At 48.8% G+C, this 20286-nt stretch overlaps 1 protein-coding gene across 1 annotated transcript in view; it reads left to right on the top strand.

Annotated features, from left to right (window-relative positions):
* The first annotated feature begins 469 nt into the window (after positions 1-469).
* The window catches only part of mxd4 (MAX dimerization protein 4), a 23576-nt gene continuing 3759 nt past the window's right edge, over positions 470-20286 (top strand). The window contains exons 1-3 of the mRNA XM_048245278.1: positions 470-998; positions 1666-1765; positions 5985-6014. Of these exons, the coding sequence (XP_048101235.1) occupies positions 935-998; positions 1666-1765; positions 5985-6014 (194 nt within the window). The 5' untranslated portion in view covers positions 470-934. The remainder of the gene's footprint in view (positions 999-1665; positions 1766-5984; positions 6015-20286) is intronic.

Here is a 20286-nt window from a genome sequence, read left to right as displayed (position 1 = left end):
TGCCAAATAATTTAAATCCTCTACAAAGTTATTTTTCTCAAAGTTGATCAGCCTGTGTCTTCTTTAGGTTATAGTTACAGAGACCAACATGCAATGAATGATGATAATTCAGTAGAATAAAAGGTTGAAAAGGTATGATTGACTTGCATCTGATAAAATCAAAACACATCATCAATGAAAATTAACTTAAACAGAAGAGCTGAAGCAGAGGAATATGCATTATGTGTGTGGTAAGACCAAATAGCCTATACACACAATTTAATAATGCATAGCCTACACACATCAAATCAAAGGTTTGTTGGCCGAGCAAATTAAATAATTATTGTGGCAATTAATCCCTGTCTAGGCTACATTCGTTCTTAACTAGAATTTAAACAACAACGTGACTTCCTTCACGATCCCAAACAGTTGATTTCACTGGCAACCCAGGCAATAGTCAAGTTCAATGTTTGAGGGTTAAGAGAGGCACGCCTAGCATTACACTTCTGCCAATCGGCGATAACTAGACTGCATATCGGACCAATGAAAGATTACGGGGCTGGGTCACATGTGCTGTTGCTAGGGTATAGCTTCTACCTTGTTACCAAAGATTCTGCTTGTTACTATCACAAGCTAACCAATCAAATGTGTATCAACATTCCTCTTGTGAAGCGAGAATTTGAGCCTTTCGATTGGCTGAAAAGACTACGTGAAGACCGCCCACCGGTTTCAACTGTATCCTAATTGGGCTGTGTAGCAGCCACTCTAGCTGTACATGTTAGTTAGGTGCAGTTGAAATTGGCTGAGAGAGTCAGACACAGAACTGAACATTGGCGTTGATTTCGACTGTAACCAGTTTTAGTTTTTTTGTTTATTTTATCCTTTACTTTTAGGGCATCGATATCGTGGTGTGTCTTTATTTTATTTTGTATTTTTCACCACAAAAGTCAACAGGATGGAACTTAATTCTCTTTTAATTCTCCTTGAGGCTGCAGAATACTTGGAAAGAAGAGACAGAGGTAACTTGGGATATAGGCTACAGTTACCATAAGTTAGGCTACATGCAGTCTTAACTCGGATGTATAGGCTAGCCTACTATTTGAAAGAGTGTGATAATATAATGAGAAGTTCTGGTGAACGTGCACTGCCACAGTGCAGGTATGATGTCACTTTCAACTGGATCTGACATGATTGTAGGCTACATTGCCGGCTGTTTGCTTATCAAGTGTTGCCGGGTATGTTTTTCTAGTCAATACAACTAGAACGCTATACATTTAACATGTGACCTGTTGTATATTAGAGCATATTTACAAATCAGCCGTAACATCGAGACATTACAACGCTGGTGTCACTTAGCGATTTAATGTGAGTGGCAGTTTTCAGAACCAAATTTGTTTCACTAACGTTGGCTAGCTAGTTGTAGGCTACGTTTGTAATATTGCCATTTGTAAGTAGCCTATGACAGTTATTCTAATAAGGCGAGATCTATGTTTTCATGTAGGCTCGTGCCTTTATAAAATCACATGTTTTGCTTTTTGGCTTGGTACGTCATTTTGAATTGACAGTTCTCTCAAGAAAGTCCTGTCAACTAACGTAAACGTTAATCTATTAATGACTTGGAATAAATTACTCAGATGAAATATTGTAGCCTAACGTTAATGTGTATTCTGTTTACTTTGTTAATAGAGGCAGAACATGGTTACGCTTCTGTTTTACCGTACAATAGCGACTTTTCCAGAAAGAAAACGAAAGCATCACCAATTTCAAGAAAAACTCAGAACAATAGGTAAATATAACTCTGTTTTTTCGGTTCAGAAATAAGCTGTCTATCTCGAATCGATCTGTTTATTCACTGCCATCCATGTACTCGCCATTTTTCTTGCTGGGCTTGGCTCTCTGTTTTGGTCTCGTATAAACACTGCCACGCGTACAACATCAACTTCAGCTGCTCCCACTCTCTCTTTCAACTTCTTCTTCAGACTGACATAACAGTAACACATTTTATGCGTAGAATTAAAAGATAATTCCGCACCAGCCTGTTTGATTATTTCTCACTCAGAGATTAAATGTTATTGAAGTTAGTCTAACCTAAGTAGTGGTGCGCCCCTACATGCTCACTTTTACACTTGACAGCCTCGGCAGTTATTGACCTTATTGTTTACTTCACAATTTAGATTATTTACCCTCTCAGTTATTAACAATTTCAGTCGTTCTCGTGATAGACATGATATGACTTCGAAAGGGAAATATTTGCAGACGTTCTACTCGTCTCGATTAGCTACTCAAGTGAGTTTCACTCTTGCTTACGGCGAGTAGACCTGCCCTGCCCAGAGTTTCTGTTTTTGATATTAGCCTACTTTTTCGTTTCGCCGTCTACGAAAGTTCTCACCTTTCATAACACTCTATAGGATAATTCCATATTATAAAGTGACAACACTATGATCTGTAAATAAGGAGATGCAGGCTATATTTTTCTGTGAGTTCTAATTGAGTATGGACATCTTATGTTACATTGTAATAAACAGACGAAAAAACTGACAAAACTTTCAACACATTTCGACAATAATTTAGGGTATTGATAACAACAAAACTTAATGTAGGCCTACAAAATTGCATTAAAATTATGTTAACTGTAGGTTATGCAAGGTTTGTTATTTGTAATTATCTGTCAGTGTAGATGCCTCTATATAGAGAGCTGCATATGTTGAATATGTAGGCATGGAAATGTCCAATTAATCAACTGCAGAACCATTTTGGTGCTGGTATGGTCGGTGCATGGCTTGCTTTTCCCTTTTTCTTCATTGTACTTCATGAGTTAGTGTTTAGGGCAATTCATGTGTGTGTGTGTGTGTGTGTGTGTGTGTGTGTGTGTGTGTGTGTTCACACACACACACACACACACACACACACACACACACACACACAGGTGGGTGAGGTGTTGAAAATACACAGATGTCCACATGCTATCCCTAATTCTCCATGCAGCAACATACCTGAGTGTAGAGTTGGCTGGCCCCTCACTTTCTCTGCAGTTTGGCCCAATAGCTGAAACACACAGCAGTTAGTCAGAGGCAGTGAATGACCTCCCATCCCCCAACCACACACACACACTCACATCAGTGGAAGTAGGGGAAATAGTCTGGAAAAGTTAGCATGGGGGGAACCGTGAATTTTCTCTACATTAGAGCTCAGTTGCCCTCCCCCTGTTTGCAAGTGCTCTTTCCTCTGGGCAGGCCTTTGTGTATCTGGCATTCTGCTTGTTTTTGAGATTCAAGAGAGGGGAAAGCACTGAACTGCAGCACCACACAAAAATCACACATTTGCTGGATTTGTTTTGCTATAAAAGGCATTGCCTGCATTATTCCCTTCTAAAAGCAACCGTTCTGCCTCTCAATTTGAGACCTGCTCTGTGTCAGCCTGGTAAATAAACAGGAGGGAGCGAATTTCAGCTCTCCTGTTTTGGGTTTAGTTTTTGTTGTTGTCTTGCAATTTATTGCTGAGCTTTGACTGTTTCTGTTCAGAGAGACAAAAGCATGACTTGTTTTTGTAATTTACATTGAGTGTGGCCTGGTCAGTTTGTCTGAGAGGGCATGTATGTCAGGTGCCATTTTGGACACATAATGCCTTGTGCTCTTGCATAAACTGCATTTGTGCGTGACTTTGCACATGAGACTCATACACTGTGTGGGCAGGCCTAAGGGAGCTACAGAGATGAGGCACACACAAAAACACACACGTTATCACACACACAGACGTTGCCCTTGCCCGTGGTTCCGTCGGGCTCTCCACACACTGCCAGTGTGAGCAAGTAAGGGAAGATGCGAGACTAAATGAAAGCAGTTGCTTTTTTGTAATCCCCTCCTATTCCGAGCTGAACGCCATGGAAGCGTGATTCCACATGCTGTTTCTCTTCTCCCCTCCCTCTCTCTCTCACAGCCCTTTTGAGGTGGTGATCACGCCCTGAGCTGCACCTGACTGATGCATGGCACAGCTCTCTGACACACAGTATGCATCTGTCCTACGTCTTGCATCGCCAGACTCGCCATGTCCATATCAGAATGGGTTTGCCTGGGTGTGCATCCGTGGGCTACAGTAGCACAAGCCTGCGGCCAATAGTTTCCTGGTGCCCGTTTCCTCCTGGGGCCGGCTCCTTGCCTGCTCCTAATTTGCAAGTGTTTGAATAGAGAACCTCTCTCTCCCTCTCACCTTGTTCCCACAGTGGTAGGGTATGGCTTGGGTATAGGAAGGCCAGGCCACACAGTGTGCATGGAGAGTCTGGTGGGCTTCTCCACAGTAGACCAGACACTTGCACTGATCGGGATGTGATCTCTGTCGGTCCCACTCTGTCGGTCCCACTCTGCACACACACACACACACACACACACACACACACACACACACACACACACACACACTCATACTCACCCTCTCACAGACAGGGGAGAGTGGTGGTGCATTTTTAGGCTTGGTGTCATAACTTGCATATTTGCCTATGACTTTTATGACCCAAATTTCCCGGTGTTCTTGCAGCGTATTTTGTGAACGGGATGTTTGTTTAGAGAGGGGTTGTAACCGAGCCTGGGTCGCAGCACAGATAGCATTCTAGCCTGAAATAGTCTGCATGCTGTGGTATGCAACAGCGTCTCGGCTGCTCGGCCTTTGTGGATGGCTGGTGCGGTCACACATACTGTGCATGTGTGTGTGTGTGTGTGTGTGTGTGTGTGTGTCAAACTGTCTCTCTCCCAGGGCCTTCTGTCCTCAGTTAAAAGCTCTCTGGCAGATGTCACACACACACACACACACACACACACACACACACACACACACACACACACACACACACACACACACACACACACACACACACACACACACACACACACTCTCTCTCTCTCTCTCTCTCTCTCAAACTCGTGTCCAAGGAAAGGGGATTTTGTATTTGCGTATGACTGCGAGCTCAGTGAGAGCAGAAGGCATAAGAAGTGCTGGGACGAGAGAGTAGGGCAGAGCAGAGGGGGAAGGGAAAGAAAGCAAGGGGCCTTACAGGCTTGCAGAATGGCAGTTTATTTCTGGACGTTTTCTTTGCATTGTGGCTCAGCATTGCAGAAAGGCGTTTGGAAAGGTTTGGGGGTTATGTAAACACACAGGCCATACACTCTTGCACACATGATTTCATCTCTCTATTGGTCTTACACATTACAGGGTATTTTCTTCACTCTTGCAGTCCTGCTGTTTTTGGGCATAGTGGCAGATGCTGCTGTACTAATGCCCCTCAGTACCCTACATGTGGCAGAGATGTAGCACACCGGCTATCTTTGCTCTGTTTTAGTTATCTTTGCATTCATAATATGGATGCACAGGAATATCAAACATGGTTATGTACAGCATGTGTAGGCTATGGGTATACCAACAGCTCTGTGCTTAAACATGCATATTAAGTCTATATATCATTGCTGTCAGTTCATTCTTGTGACGTGTGAAGGCTGGCTGCTGCCGGATGGTTTTGGTCAGTGTGGCCCATATGGCGCCCACAGATAAAGGCCTGACTGGTCAGAGTATTTTTCCTGCTCGAAGAGCTGAGCTTGCATACTGTTCTCAGTCAAGGCGTCAACCCCCCAAACTCTTTGCTCATTGTTGGCGTGGCCCCGCGCTGCTCCTGAGTCTAGCATGAGCATAGGGAAGAAGCCAGCAAGCCAAACATCTGTTTCTCATATTAGGGCTCCTGTAACCTAGTTTCTGTTTTTCGGGTAATCACAGTGTGTACCACACAACACCACACCGTCGTACGAACGTGGCTCTCCACTGTTTTTCCACTCCACCTGTCTCTCTGCTCATAACCTCTGGGGATGTTATGCTTAAGTAAACATGACGCTGAAGCTCCCCTCCTAACCTGTCCTCCTCCATGCTGCATACTGCCCTTTCCGGCTGAGGCACTGTGATGACTGTGGGGTGTGCTATGTGGGCCCAGGCATTCATGGTGTGTCTGTTTATTTTTGCCCTTTCAGGTCGTCGCACAATGAACTGGAGAAACATAGGTAAGATGGTTGATGCCTGCCTGGTTCTTCTGTTTGTCTGTCTGTCTGTCTGTCTGTGTGTGTGTGTGTGTGTGTGTGTGTGTGTGTGTGTGTGTGTGTGTGTGTGTGTGTGTGTGTGTGTGTCTGTTTGTCCTCTGTCTCCTTGTGTTGTCTCTCTATCAATATGTGTATCGGTGAACAAAGCATCAGCTGTGCTGTGTGGCTCCACATATAGGGCACCCGTACGGTGTGTGTGTGTGTGTGTGTGTGTGTGTGTGTGTGTGTGTGTGTGTGTGTGTGTGTGTGTGTAATCCCCCATCCACGTGCCTGTGGATGGAGGTTGCTCTAGTAATCAGATCTCCAAAGAGAGCCTTGACTTTGCTATTAGATTTCCATCGTTCCTGTCTCTGCCTCCTAGCTCTGGGTTGTTAGTTGGCCGGGCGGCCAGTGGAGTGCTAGGGGCCCTGGCAGTAATGTGATTATCTTGTGGTGACAAGGTGGGGGGTGAATCTGTGCTCGCGTGTCACGTCTTCTTTCTGACAGGCCCCTGAGTGAAAAACACCCAGGCACGCTCCACACCCATCCCAGCATGCCTCAGTCACTCTCGCGTGTCTCTGTCTCTCCACTTACAAACCACACAAACACACAGGCTCTCTCTCTCCTGTGGCCCCAGGGGCATGCCACTCTAGCCGTGGTGGAGTGATACCTTTAGCACCAGTCAGCCAGTTGTTTTTGCCTGCCATGCCAGCTACAGCAAGACTCACCTAGACTGTCACACAGCAGGCTTTAGACTGAAGAGGGTGGGGTCCTGTTTGAAGTACCCAGCTGAATGACTGCTGAGGGGAGCAACTAAGCAAGGCCAGTCTTCACATCATATGAACATACGCTCAGCACAAATTTCTCCCTCATAAGGCCAACGCGAGCTCCACCAGTATATGACGCAGCTTAGCGGAATGGAGAAGTGGTGGTGCGACACAGTGTGATTAATCCTCTGCTTTGTTAGCAGTGTGCGTGTGTGTGTTTGGTCATACGGGGTGTGTTTGTGAGTAGTATGTAGTATTTGGGGAATAACATGTGCGTGTGTGTGTGTGTGTGTGTGTCAGTGGGTGTGTTGTGTATGTGTGTATGTGGTTGAGTGAGATGCTGTCACACTGGGAATTTGCCAGTCACATGCTGGTGAAAGAGTAATTGACGTTTGAGCAAGGCCTCAGACATGTAAGGGCATATCCCTGTTTGGCCCTGCTGAGAGCTCAAGGCAGACTGACACTTCCTGCTCTGCTCTCCCCATACACGTATGCACTTAAGCTAACAGTCCAACTATTGCAAAGGACTAGCTTTGAAATGTCCGAGGTGTGGCTACCAGTAAGGCCATTCCACAATCACCTGAGTCACACGCACGTCCTGTTGCTTGCTAACATCACCAGTAATTTGCCCACAGATTTAGGACATGCAGACACGAAATCTGCGGATACCCTGTGGACATAGACTAACCTTATTGTGTGTTTAACATATCCCTGCCTGCCTACAGTAACGATAGGTTGGTCATGTAACAGTTCTCTCAGTAGTGACCAAATTGTTACAAAACTATGAAATTGTTAAAGGAAATGTCTTCTCCGTATGAAAAGCAGTAGTGAGAATTACTGTTTTCCCCCCTTGTTGCTATGCTGTTGCAAGAATTCGTCAAGCAGAAGTTGTGTACCACATTCTCTCTCTCTCTCTCTCTCTCTCTCTCTTGGTTTATATTGATTGTGCTGACTAACTGTTGCTCTGCTCTGGTAGCATATTGGGGGCATATCATATCTTCTTACTCTCCTGATGTTTTTTTTTCATCCGGTGAAAAAGAGAGAGGCCTGGTGCCCTGTGCTTGTTCTAGCCTGTGGCCTCAAATTGCACTGTGTTTTTATAGGCTGAACAGCCAGCTGTAGTTTTCAGGTGGTGGCAGCTCCTCATGCCAAGTTGGAGCATGCTAATCGGCATCGGTTTGTTTTTTGAATGAAATGGTAGAGACTTGAAGATGTGTTAATGAAAAGCCGGCCTTTAGGGGAGGCACTCAGATGTGCTTTTTACTCCTGCGCTTTTGTTGTTTATGAGGCGCTGTGCGAGTGTTTGATTTGTTGACTCTTTCATTCTGCCTGTTCTCTGGGACACAGAGTCGTACAAACAGCTCTCCCCAGCCAGGTCACCTCAACCAATTTACACAGGCATGCTCTCAGATAGCTAGACTTGATCTAACTCAATCTCAGTAGGACTTCCCAAGCAGTCTCTTCCTCTGTACCCTCTCCGTCTCTCTCTTACTCACACACACCAGACGCTGCACCAGAAGAGCCATTCTTATTTTAGTCTCTCGTGACTCACTCACTGTTTGTTTGGTCACATGCTGAGAGTGGCAATGGTTAGTTCATACTATCAAGCTGCTGACCTGTTTCAGAGTCCGTCTGTGGAATCTACATGATTGTGTTTGTGTGTGTGTGTGTGTGTGTGAGTCAGTCGGTGTTTACCACAAATTGGCTTGGGAGTGTATCATGCCTAAATCTTCTGTTTAGAAGTACCTGACATCTAATTGATTTAGAGTTTCACCCACACGCACTGTCCCTCCTTACTGTGTTTGTCTGGGAGCTGGGCTGGCTGGGAGACTGTTGTGAGAGGATGTGTGTGTTTGCTGTCTCGTGTGTGTGTACGGAGGTCATGTGTCTGAGCTGAGCCACGCGCTCCTCACCCTGGACGTTCCCTGCAGCCAGCCCACGGAAGGCTCCGGTCACTACCTCAGGGCATTCCCCACATCACCTCACCTCACCTCAGCTCCTCCTGTCTGTGACTAGATGAGGCCTTTTCTTTGAATCATCTTCCCTCTGTTCCTCTTACATCAGTTTTGCTATCATTTCTGCTTGCATGTGTCACTTCGGAGAACAAGTGTGAATGAGGAAACCATGCCCGTCATTGCTGGCAGCAAGGTCCTTCCTTTACTTCACATGAAGCTTTCTCTCTCTCTCTCTCTCTCTCTCTCTCTCTTTCCTCTATCTCTCTCACCTGTCTCATGACTCATCCAGGTAGTTTCTCTTTCCAGTTTCATCTCACACTGGGTTTGTTTTCCTCCAGCGCACCTGTTTACGAGAAGGCAGGAGACGTGGCAGGGATCTTGGCTCACGTTGTGCCAGGCCACTCCACTCGCCACGCTTAGCCTCAATTGGCGAGGGATTAGCAACTTGTATTTATAGCTCAGCCCGCATTGTACTCTAGTGTTGCCAGATGAGTTTTGTCTGTAGAAATACTTTTGCCTTTTTGAGAAAGATAGATAGAGAAATCATGTGACAATAATAAAACCACATTTCTGGTACATTGTGTGTGTGTGAGTATGTGTGTGTGTGTGTGTGTGTGTGTGTGTGTGTGTGTGTTTGTGTGTGTGTGTGTGTGTGTGTGTGTGTGTGTGTGTGTGTGTGTGTGTGTGTTTTGCCAGTCAGCCTTGTTTTCGATGGTGCAGTTTCTGCCTGCCCAGTATGCTCCTTGAGCTAGTGTGAAAAAGAATGTAGACACTGTAGCTGGTGGTGGGTCAGGGTCAATGTGTGTGTGTGTGTGTGTGTGTGTGTGTGTGTGTGTGTGTGTGTGTGTGTGTGTGTGTGTGTGTGTGTGTGTGTGCGTATGTGTGTGAATGTGGGCCCCCGGCTGTGATGAATGAGCTGTTAGGTGCAGGGTAAGAGGCTGATATACTTTCACCTGCCTAATTTATGATGGCCCGGTCCGCAAGGCTCTCATGTCTGGTCCACAGCGGAGTGTTTGCGAAGTTTTATTCTCATCCATCAGCTCCTCATGAATGCAGAATGCAGTTAACTCAAATGTTTGGAACAACAGTGTAATTTATTATATAATAACCCTTTTATTGTGGTCTTCATTGAAAATAAATTCTGTTGCATAAGCTTTGTTTCAGCAATCGTACGGTATTTGACTCTTTGACTCTCTGCGCGATGCACTCTTGTTTTGACAACTTTGTTGACGTGCTTGGCTTGCCAAATAGCCGCGCCGAGCCCTGCAGGTCGGCGTGTAAACTAACTCACTGGGGCCTTCTTTCTCTCCACGTGGCCCTGAGGAAGCGTGCGCAAACTAATGTGATCGATTGGGCCTAATGCCGTTATTTGGGTCTGGGCGAAGCTTGTCGACAGAGGGGCCGGTTTCGGCCAGGCTGTTACTTCACCTTTTCCCCGGCTCCTCGCGCTCACGCGTCTAGTGCTCTCTCCAGAGACCACATCTGGTTTTTCTGTCTTCTGTTTTTTTTCTCCCCGCTCCTTTTGCCCTCTTTGTCTGGTGTTGGCTGGAGAAGCGCTCGCCTGCCTGGCTGAGCTGAGTCAGCAGGAACCTGAGGACAGCGTGGGGAAGGGAGGGAGGAAGAGATGGTGGGGGAAAAAGAGGAGAAGGAAGAGGAGGAGGAGGAGGAGGAGGAGGACAAGAGCCCATCTCACAGTGGGTCCTGCTCCTCAGTTCTGGGCTGGGGCCTGTCTGCAGGGGCCTTGCCTTCCCTTCTCTTCTCCCCCCTCTCTTCTCTTGTCTTCTCTTCCCTTCTCTTCCCTTCTCTTCTCTTCTCTTCTCTTCTCTTCTCTTCCCTTCCCTTCTCTTCTTTTCTCTTCTCTTCTCTTGTCTTCTTGTCTTCTCTTCCCTTCTCTTCTCTTCCCTTCTCTTCCCTTCCCATCTCTTCTCTTCGTTTGTCTTCTCTTGTGTTCTCTTCCTCTTTCTCCCTCTCTCTCGCTCAATTTCCTTCTCTTCTCTTCTCTTCTTTTCTCTACTGTTCTGTTCTCTCCCTCTGTCTCTCGCTCACTTCTCTCTCCCTGAGCAGAGGGGAGGGTGGAGGAGCAGTGTGTGCGCACTCTGTGTGGAGGAGCAGCATGAGGTCCTTGGCTTGCACTTGTACAGTCTTTTACTGTAGAGGAAGTCATCGGATACAAAGAAAATAGTCTTTTGAGCGGCCTCTTTGTCCTCTTGATTTGATAGTGGGGGGAAGAAAGTGCCCCAAGAAGGAGAAAGGGATAGAGAAAGAGAAGGAGAGAGAGAGTTCATTGAGGACTGTGACTTAGTTCAGTGTGCAAACATTTCTGTACCAGTCAGCCTCATCTGCTCCTGAACCACAGGTTAACCCCGAAAGAATCCAGGTGTGGAGGTCTCGGCCCATCTGTTGCACCCTCTGCTCCTAGGCCACAACTCACTGCGCTCTCACAATGGGCCCTGTCTGTGGGTGCACCCGTGTGACCTCCGCCATGTCTGCTCTCTGGCCACACCCTTGCTGACTCATCCCCCTCTTCTAACACTTCAGCAACAGCAGCCTGACTCAAGAGCAGGCCACAGGTTGGTTGGACATTAAAGAGACAGGCACAACAAGAGACACTCGTATTATCCAAATATAACCTTCGTACACTTACAGAGGGCTGTGGAAACATTACTCTAGAGCTGTGTGCAATTTCACAGGTGTCAAACCACACTCGCTTTGATGACCTACAGAAAGCTTATGTCTGTGTTTGAGGTGGTATGAACAAGTTGAGTGTGTGTTAACCATACAGACACATAGGCTGCGAGAGATTGTCTAAGCCTCTGTGTGGGGTGTTGCTGCCGCAGGACCAAGTCTGCATGCACTCGCTAGGCAAGTCACTTAATCATTTATTTCCTGCCTTTTCTTTTAATGAGCGTATAGCAGCTGATGCCGCACCCCATAAAAACGACAGTTTAGCTCACATTTTAACAAGTTGTGAAATCATGCCACTGAGGCACACGGAGGGCCTGTGCGGGAGGTGAACGAGGCTGGCATGTCTAGGGTTAAAGGTTGCACACTACTGCCAGTAGAAAAGTGGCTAAATCTATGAGTTACGGTGCCGAATTCAGGTCAGACACACATACACACACATGCTGGAATGTGCTGTTGTGTAACCAGAAGAGAGGAGGCTGAGTGGACAAGAGTGGAGCGGAGGGGAGGGGAGAGGAAAGAGAAGGGGGTCAGCCGTAGTAGAGCGTGTTAAAGGAAAGCATGTGGTCCCAGCGGCAGCTCAGAGAGCTCAGAGAGAGAGAGAGAGAGAGAGAGAGAGAGGCCCTCAGCCTCACAGAGCTGCAGTCTGCAGGTAAACTCCTGCCAGTTGCCTCACCCTGTGGCCCAGCCGCCCGGCACTCCTCTCTCCCACGCTCTCAGGCGGGGCAGCCAGCCACAGTGCCCGTCTGAGCCCCTGGTCAGCTGGTTGCTTGTGCTCTCAGTGGCAGAGTGGCTTGCCCTTGTAAGGTAGGGGCCGTGAGCGGCACAGCTCTCTCGCTCGCTCGCTGTCTCGGCCCAGAGTGGCCGAGGCGGCCGGTTGGGGAGAGGGGGAGAATGCGGGGGCTGATTGGCTGCGGTGCGGGGCAGGCTGGAGCAGCGGGCACTGCAGGCTGGCGCGGACGCTGTGTGGGGACGGCGCGTACGGCCCGCTCTCGGGTTACGGCCCCTCAGTGGATCCGCTGGTGTTAAATCATTTACAGAGCGCCGAGCCGCAGGCTGCCCTGTTTATTGAACACGGAGAGATTTTCAGCACAGGCTTGCCATTAAAATCAGTCAGCAGACCTCTCCCTCTCCCTCTCTCTCCCTCTCTCTCCCTCTCTCTCTCCCTCGCTCTCTCCCTCGCTCTCCCTCTCTCTCTCCCTCGCTCTCTCTCTCTCGCAGCACAGGTGGTTTTGCTTAACCCACTTTTGTTTTTCTCTCGTTTATCCCCTTGGTTTTTTAATGCTATGATTGAATGTTGTATGACTGCAAAGCGTCAAGGAGCAAGACTTTTGGAGTGGTTTTACAGAAGAGGGGAAAAAGGAGGGAGAAAGGCATGAACTATTAATTTGCCTGTGTGTGTGTGTGTGTGTGTGTGTGTGGGGGGAGAGAGAGAGAGAGAGAGAGAGAGAGAGAGAGAGAGAGAAAGCTCGAGTTGTGCAGACATGCAAAGCCATTCATTTCATTAGGAGGCAGACCCTGCCATGGAGCGCGGCCCCTGAGCCTTCCTCCTCGTCAGGGCACACATCTGTTTTTGTCTGCGGAGCACGACTGTAATCTGACATGCCGTTGTAGCTCGAGGGTTTGTTTCTGTTTTGGAAAAAAAAGGACGGAGGGAAGGAAAGACAAATGGAACTAATTGACATGCCCTCCAGTGCTACGTGGAAATGCTTGTTTTTGTCCTCATCCAATTCCCCCCCTTTGTGTTGGTCCCACTACCTTCCAACTTCTAACCAGTAGGGGATGACATGAGTTGTTGTTGGAGGAGCAGGCAAGAAACTCGTGAGACTCCCTCACGTTGGGCTGGGTGCCGCGGCAGGGCCTTCATTTTGCAGCGCTTGCCAAGGTTCTGTTTGTCTCTCCCTCCCTCCCTCCCTCCTACTCGCCCTCCTAGCCCTCTGGCTAGCTGTGTGTTGTGGAGTGTTGATGATCGTTTCCGTCCTGAGCGTGTGAGAGTGAGGACACGTGAGGAAGCCTGTCTCCTGCTCCTGTGGCCAAGCCAGCCCTGTGTGTTTTTTGCGACGCACGTCACACACACATGCGTGCATGCACACGTCTCAAACGCACACACACACACACACACACACACACACACACACACACACACATACACACACACATACGCACACGTCACACAGACACAAACAAATGTTCTATGAGGGGTGTGGTGACAGGACACAGACACAGCACGTTCCTAGACAGTGGACGTCCCTTATCTGAAAGGAGATCTTTCTTCTGGGCTCCACGCCCCCATTGGCTCTGTCTCGGTCTGCTGTTTTTCTCTCCAACTACTCCTCTGTTGAGGATGACACGTCACATCACCCCTCCCACTCCACAGCACCCTAAATATAAACATGTGTACGGACAGACTGTGTGTGTGTGTGTGTGTGTGTGTGTGTGCATGCGCGTTTATGTGTGTATTTGTGTGTGACGAGCTTTTGTTGATGAGGCGTTGTTGAAAGACCCTGCAGATGAAAATGTGTATAGTCCTGGGGCCTCTCTTTTTCATTCCACTCATTCTATTTTCATCCCCCCTTTACCTCTCTCTTTCTCTCTCTCTCTCTCCCTCTCCCATCTGTTTCATGTTCTGCCTCTTGTTGCCGGTGGCCAGATGTGGGCCAGTCCGCTAGTGACCAGTGTCCAAACACCAACACGGACGCACGCACACACAAACTCACTCACACGCAACACAGCATTCCAGAGAGCCAAGCACGCCGTTTTAAGTAGCTTCTATTTTAATATCTGTTTGTTTTGGTTGTTTCCAAAGTGCGCCTGCATCACATAAACAGCTTAGCGCCAGGCTGTTCAGTTTGATGATGGGGCATTTGAAATGGGGCATTTTGAAAAACCTGCATTGGTTGAGAACTGGCATAGCTGTGCACATGCAGCTGATACTGTGTCATGGATATCCTCCGATTGACGCATTAACTGTGCGGCATGGCATGTGCTGTGGAGTGGGAGCCAACAGGAAGCCTACAGGGGGGCGCTGTGCCATCTCTGAGTGCTCTGAGGGCAGCTCGCCAAAATGAGGAGAGGAAGAGGATACCCCGCCGGGGTGTGGGCTTGACCTTTGACCTCTACGGGTGGAGCAGCAGCGTTGGCTGTGGGCCAAGGGAAGCGTCACAGGTTGTGGCTCCTTAAGGTTCAGACTGACCACAGAGCTGTCATTCCTCTGTACCGGGGTCCGTGAGAGAGGGTTGCTGTGGCGTCACCCTCCGTGTGTGTGCTCATGTAGCCCATGCTGTCGTACGCTCTGTCTCTTTCCCCTCCGGTGGGATCTAGAGTTTCCCTCCCCAGGGGGAGAGACATTGTTTTGCATGTCACAGAGATGGCGTGTGAACATTGACTCCATGTGTGAGGCTGTGTGAGTGTGTGTCTGAGAGAGAGAGAGTGTGTGTGTGTGTGTGTGTGTGTGTGTGTGTGTGTGTGTCTGAGAGATTGAGTGAGTGTTGAACAGAGAGTGGTTGAGGTCTGTTTGGCTGGTCAGACCATATTGTCTTGTACTGTCTCCTCTAGTGCGCTATCCCATTACACAGCAGCCCCATCCTCTGAAGCCCCCTCCCCTCCCGTGGTGCAGTCTGTGTTAATCTGTGTTCTGCTGAAGAGACCCCTGGGCCTGCGTGTATTCGTGACACAGCTGGACAGACAGAGAGACAGGGCAGGTGATGATGGGCAGCAACTGGGCATGTATGGAGGAGGCAGGGGCAAGCAAGCACAAGAGTTTGGTCAGGTGGTCACTTCCTGGTGGACGTGCGGAGCTCGAGACAGATAGCTTTTACTGCCTTGTTACCATTACAGCCCATCAGAGACCTGTAGCATCTGCCATCAGGAGCCCACAGCAAAGCCTCTCACACACATTTACGGGCCCTTACAGTCCCACTGCTCCTCATTACAACCTAAATGTCACCACCTTCACATGGTCCCCTGTGGTGGCGAGTCCAGCATCCTGTGGCATTCTGGTCAGAGAAATCATGACTACGGTGTCCACACTTGGCCAATTAGTATTGCATGGCTTCATATTGCTGTCGTCTGGATGCACAGATTTTTCCGGTGGAAATCTGGTGTAAAATGGATTTTGGATATGCTTAGCATTATAACGAATTCGAACGTTCGTTGGGGGGCAAATAAACACTAATCCGATGCACTCTAAACTAGCTTGTTTTTAGCCAATTTACAGACAATACCTTGAGTCGTTTGCTGGTCGGCACCATTTAACAATTTTCCCTTTAAGGTGATGATTCCCGTTGATTAAATCTTTTTGAGCAATGTTGCTGGGCAACCACATAATTGGTTCCATGTGTTCTGATTGGATGATCATGACAATTTGCACACTGATAATTAAAGTACTCCAGAAAAAAACATGTTGCCCAAAATGTGCCTGAAAACAACACTCAGGAAGACCATTGCCCAGCAACATTGCTCAAAAGTTGCCTTGCGTGTCATCAGCTGTTTGTGTGCTAGGTCACGAGATCAGTCTGTGTCTGCCTTTATAACTGATCAGTCTGCCTGTATAACTGTTCATTAGAATAGAGGTTAAGGCATTTGAGTAGCCTAAGAGTGTGTGTGTGTGTGTGTGTGTGTGTGTGTGTGTTGTGGGAAGATGCCCATGAGAACACAGCTCTGTGGGTAAAAGAGCCTCTTCTCACACTGGAATCCTTAACCAGAGTTTTACTGGGCAAAGTGGATCCCGTCTGGCAGTGTAGATATGGGAGCCCAGGGCTGTGTACAACAAACAAGCTGGTGGCCAGGCAGGCCAGGCGGCCCGGCACAGAGCCGCATGTCAGTCCAGGGCCTGTGCGCTGTTTAAGTGATCTGATAAACATTGCGTGCGCCGGGCCCACTGTCGGAATAACAAGCAGAACGTGAGTTGAGAGGGAAGGGGAGGGAGAGAGAAAACACACACGGAGTGGTGGTGCGTCACGGCAGGGGCCAGCACGTTGCCCCGAGCCACTCTTCAGCACACACACACACACACACACACACACACACACACAGAAAGTGGGACAAAAACACAGTGATGCAGAGAGAAATGAAAAGAAAGAAAGGACAAAAGAAGAGAATTAACTTTAGATGAATTGACAGGAAAGAATGCAGATCACAAGGGATTCTGCTAAATAGTGTGTCATTTCTGCTAAATAGGGTATCATGTTTATAGTGCCAAAGGCACAGGCTTACAAGATATTGTTAATGTAATTGTAATGTTATTACAATTTACATTTATATTAATGTTAATGTAATAGGAGCTCTGGGCCACTTTTAAAATACAGAACTTTGTGGTTGAGTTTAGTTTTGGTCATCTTAAATCAGACGTCGGGCATCTTTTTAAATGTAAAGGCAGAATGAAGGTTTATAGCTATACAAATGGTAAATAAAAATATCTGTGCTAAAGCTAACTGATGTTTTCAAGCATACCAGCATTACAAATGGCTGCTGTTTGGTCTTAATTCGGTCAACATGTTCATTTCCCACTTTAAGGTTTGGAAATTACATTGTTATTCAACTGCTCAGCAATTTATGTAAAGGCAATTATTGTTAGTTTCACGACAAGCTGTTTTCGAAAAGAAGTTTGTAAAAAAGGATGTAGATCACGGCAGGATCAAAAGGCGAAATCAAAGGCAGAAAAACAGCCGAGCAGGCAGCCTTCTTTCAGCCGAGCAACAGCGTAAACACACCGGGGGGAAAAACACAGAGAAAATGAAAAGCATAACTGCCATGTTCCTATTTCTGCCAGCGCTTTCCGCTGCATGGACCACACCCCATTCCTGCTCCCCTCTGAACTGGGGCCGAATCACTCCCAGCCTTTTCTCTCCTGGTGTGTGTGTGTGTGAGAGAGAGAGAGAGGAGCTGTGCAGGTGGGAGTTGGGCCTGGCTCTGGTAAATAAACAGTAGTAAAGGCGCGGGCACTCGGGATTGGGGATTTGGGGTGGGGACATTCGCTGGTGCAGGGGGGCACGTCCTGTTTTTTCTGGAGAAGTGTGAGAGAGGAGAGTAGGGAGGGGAGGGGGGGGCGGAGGCCGGAGGGCTGGCTCTTGGCTCGGGTTACCCCCTCGGATGATGTGAGCGTGTGGAGCCAAGCCCGCCGCAGCTGAGCATACTCACTTGCTGCACTCAATGGCCCCTTTTTTCCAGGCCAGGGATGAACGTTACCAGTGCTCCCTCTCTCTCTCTCCTTCGCTCTCTCTCTCTCTCTCCCTCGCTCTCTCTATCACTCTCTCTCTCTCTCCCTCGCTCTCCTACATGGCCAGCACCCCTCCTCCGCTCCCCTGCGGCCAACCTCCCTTTCCTGCCGGCTTCCCTTGGTGCTGCTCCAGCTGCTTGATGTGGTGGGAGCAGGCAGGTTGGAGGTGTGGGCCCCCACCCTTCTCCCATCTAAACACTCCTGTTCTCCAGCAAGACAAGGACCCACTGGTGCCAGCAGGTTGGAGGAAGAGGGCCTCAGGGAGAGACGCGGCGGAGTGGTGCAGAGCAGGAGGGGTGTGTGTGTGTGTGTGTGTGTGTGTGTGTTGGGGGTGGGGGGGGTTGAGCGGTGGCCCCAGGGGAAGAGAGGGAATGAAAGCGAGCGGGAGGACTTTCACACACTCCTGAAGCAAAGGCCCGTCTGTGTGTCTCTCTGCACCTGCACAGCGCCCAGACCACAGAGATTTGATTCTGGTGTGTTTTCTCTTCTCTCCTCCACTCCCTCCCTCTCCTGACATTTTATAAAGCTGTTTTTTCCCCCCTCTCTTGTGAGACTCCTGGACTCATGGAAGTCTGTTTTCTGTCAGGGTGTTGGAGGGAACAGTGGAGAGGCTGGAGAGAGAAAATGGTGGTCCTGGTCCCTGTGGTCAAGCACTCACTCCTGGATGGCCAACAAAACAAAAGCCCCACACCTCTGTCTCCCAAAACAGAGAGGGGTAGAGAGAAGGAGACTAAAGGCTCATATAGTGTGTGTGTGTGTGTGTGTGCAGAGAAAGCAGGAACTCACACAATGAACAAAGTTCTCTAGAAGGGAGGAGAGAGGTGGTCAACACGGGACCCTGAGGCGTCAGTGGGTCTCCTAGAGGAGCAGGGTCCTTCCTGTCAAGTCAACGCCCGCACTATATGCATGAGTGGATATTTGTGCGTTTTTGTGCATATCATTTTAACGCCTCTTTGGCATTCATTCATTAGGGGGCTGCCTGCCGTGTGATTAGGGCTGGTGGTGTGTGTGTGTGTGTGTGTGTATGTGTGTGTATGATTGGTATTGGTGTGGTACGTGGGTAAGTGTGAACCATACGTGGTTGTAAGGCGATGAGAGTGTGTACAGTATGTGTGTGTAAAAGTGTTTCACATGCTGCAGTGATGTAGATTTGTTTAGAAGGCTGAAGCCTTTAATGAGATAGCACTGGAGACACACATCATCTAGGAGACAGTGTGTGGGATGGGCTCAGCAGTGGAGGATGGTACTGCTGGTGCTGTGGTGAACCTCATGGGTGTCTGCAGGGGAAGTGGGGGATTCTCAGGGTTTGGAGTGTGTGTGTGTGTGTGTGTGTGTGTGTGTGTGTGTTTGGAGTCTCTGTGTGTGTGTGTGTGTGCGTGTGTTTGTGTGCACACGCGTTCCCTCAAGCAGAGGTTGTGACCGAGAGGCATGGGGAACAGGATAGAGGCCGATGCGACTGGGGGTTGTGTGTGTCTGTGTGTGTGTCTGTGTGTGTGTGTGTGTGTGTGTGTGTGTGTGTGTGTGTGTGTGTGTGTGTGTGTGTGTGTGTGTGTGTGTGCCGGGTGGAGGCCGATGGGACTGGGGGTTGTGTGTGTCTGTGTGTGTGTGTGTGTGTCTGTGTGTGTGTGTGTGTGTGTGTGTGTGTGTGTGTGTGTGCCGGCGTGAGGCCGATGGGACTGGGGGTTGTGTGTGTCTGTGTGTGTGTGTGTGTGTGTGTGTGTGTGTGTGTGCTGGCGTGAGGCTGATGGGACTGGGTGTTGCGTGTGTCTGGGTGGTGGCGTGCAGCCCTGTGTTGGTGGGGCCTGCGTCTCCTCAGGGCTTTGCGCCATGTAGCCTTGCAGTCTTGCTGACTCTCTGCCAAAGGCCTTTGGGTTACCCAGGGGAACGGGCGTCACTCAGGCCTGTGGTCTCTTGTGTAGTGCACGCGTCAGGGGTGCAGGAAAGAGCTGGCGCCACCCCTTAAATATCGAGGTCAGTGTGTCAGGCAGAAGTGTGTGTATGTGTGTGTGTGCAGTTGGAATATCTGTTTCCATGACCAGCCTATACTTTAGTGCAGCTTACGACAGTTCCTTGGTGAGCGTTATAGGCTGGTTGAAGGTTGACGGTTTCAGTCAGCAGGTGGCCTTCTCTCCTCTGCCCTAAATGGACTGTGGTGAGCTGTGATTGCTGTAATCTGTTTAAACCACTTTTCTAATGTTATGTGTGTTTGATGGCATATGTGATAAACAAAGGCCCTGCTAAAGTAACACTCCCACTCTCTCAGATGGCTGTGAAGTGTTTAGCTGTGGTGTGGTGTGGTGCACAAGGTGCTGCAGAGGCCTGAGCTGTGTGCTGTGCTGTGCTGAGTGGTGACCCTGGTGACTCTGTGTTGAGTGGGCATGCCCGCCCCCTCCTTCTCTGGCTGTGTTGTGCCCACGCTCGTCAGCAGAGCGCCCGGCGTCGTGGGCACAGAGCAGAGTTCATTAGCAGCGTTGGAACCGGTGGCCCGGCCGCCCCCACCAGCCTGACGTCAGGAGCGGAGAGCCCGTCTCTCCCGGCACCCACTGGTCGCTGTAGTAACGGGAGTGTGTGGCCCCTCAGCTCTGGACGGTTGCATAATGTTGTCGAAAGAACGGCGCGCTGCCGGCACGCTTATG

The sequence above is a fragment of the Alosa alosa genome, chromosome 1 (assembly GCF_017589495.1).
Source record: "Alosa alosa isolate M-15738 ecotype Scorff River chromosome 1, AALO_Geno_1.1, whole genome shotgun sequence".
In the NCBI taxonomy this organism is placed as follows: Eukaryota; Metazoa; Chordata; class Actinopteri; order Clupeiformes; family Clupeidae; genus Alosa; species Alosa alosa.
Note: the sequence above shows the minus strand (reverse complement) of the source record. Positions and strands in the feature narration are given on the sequence as shown.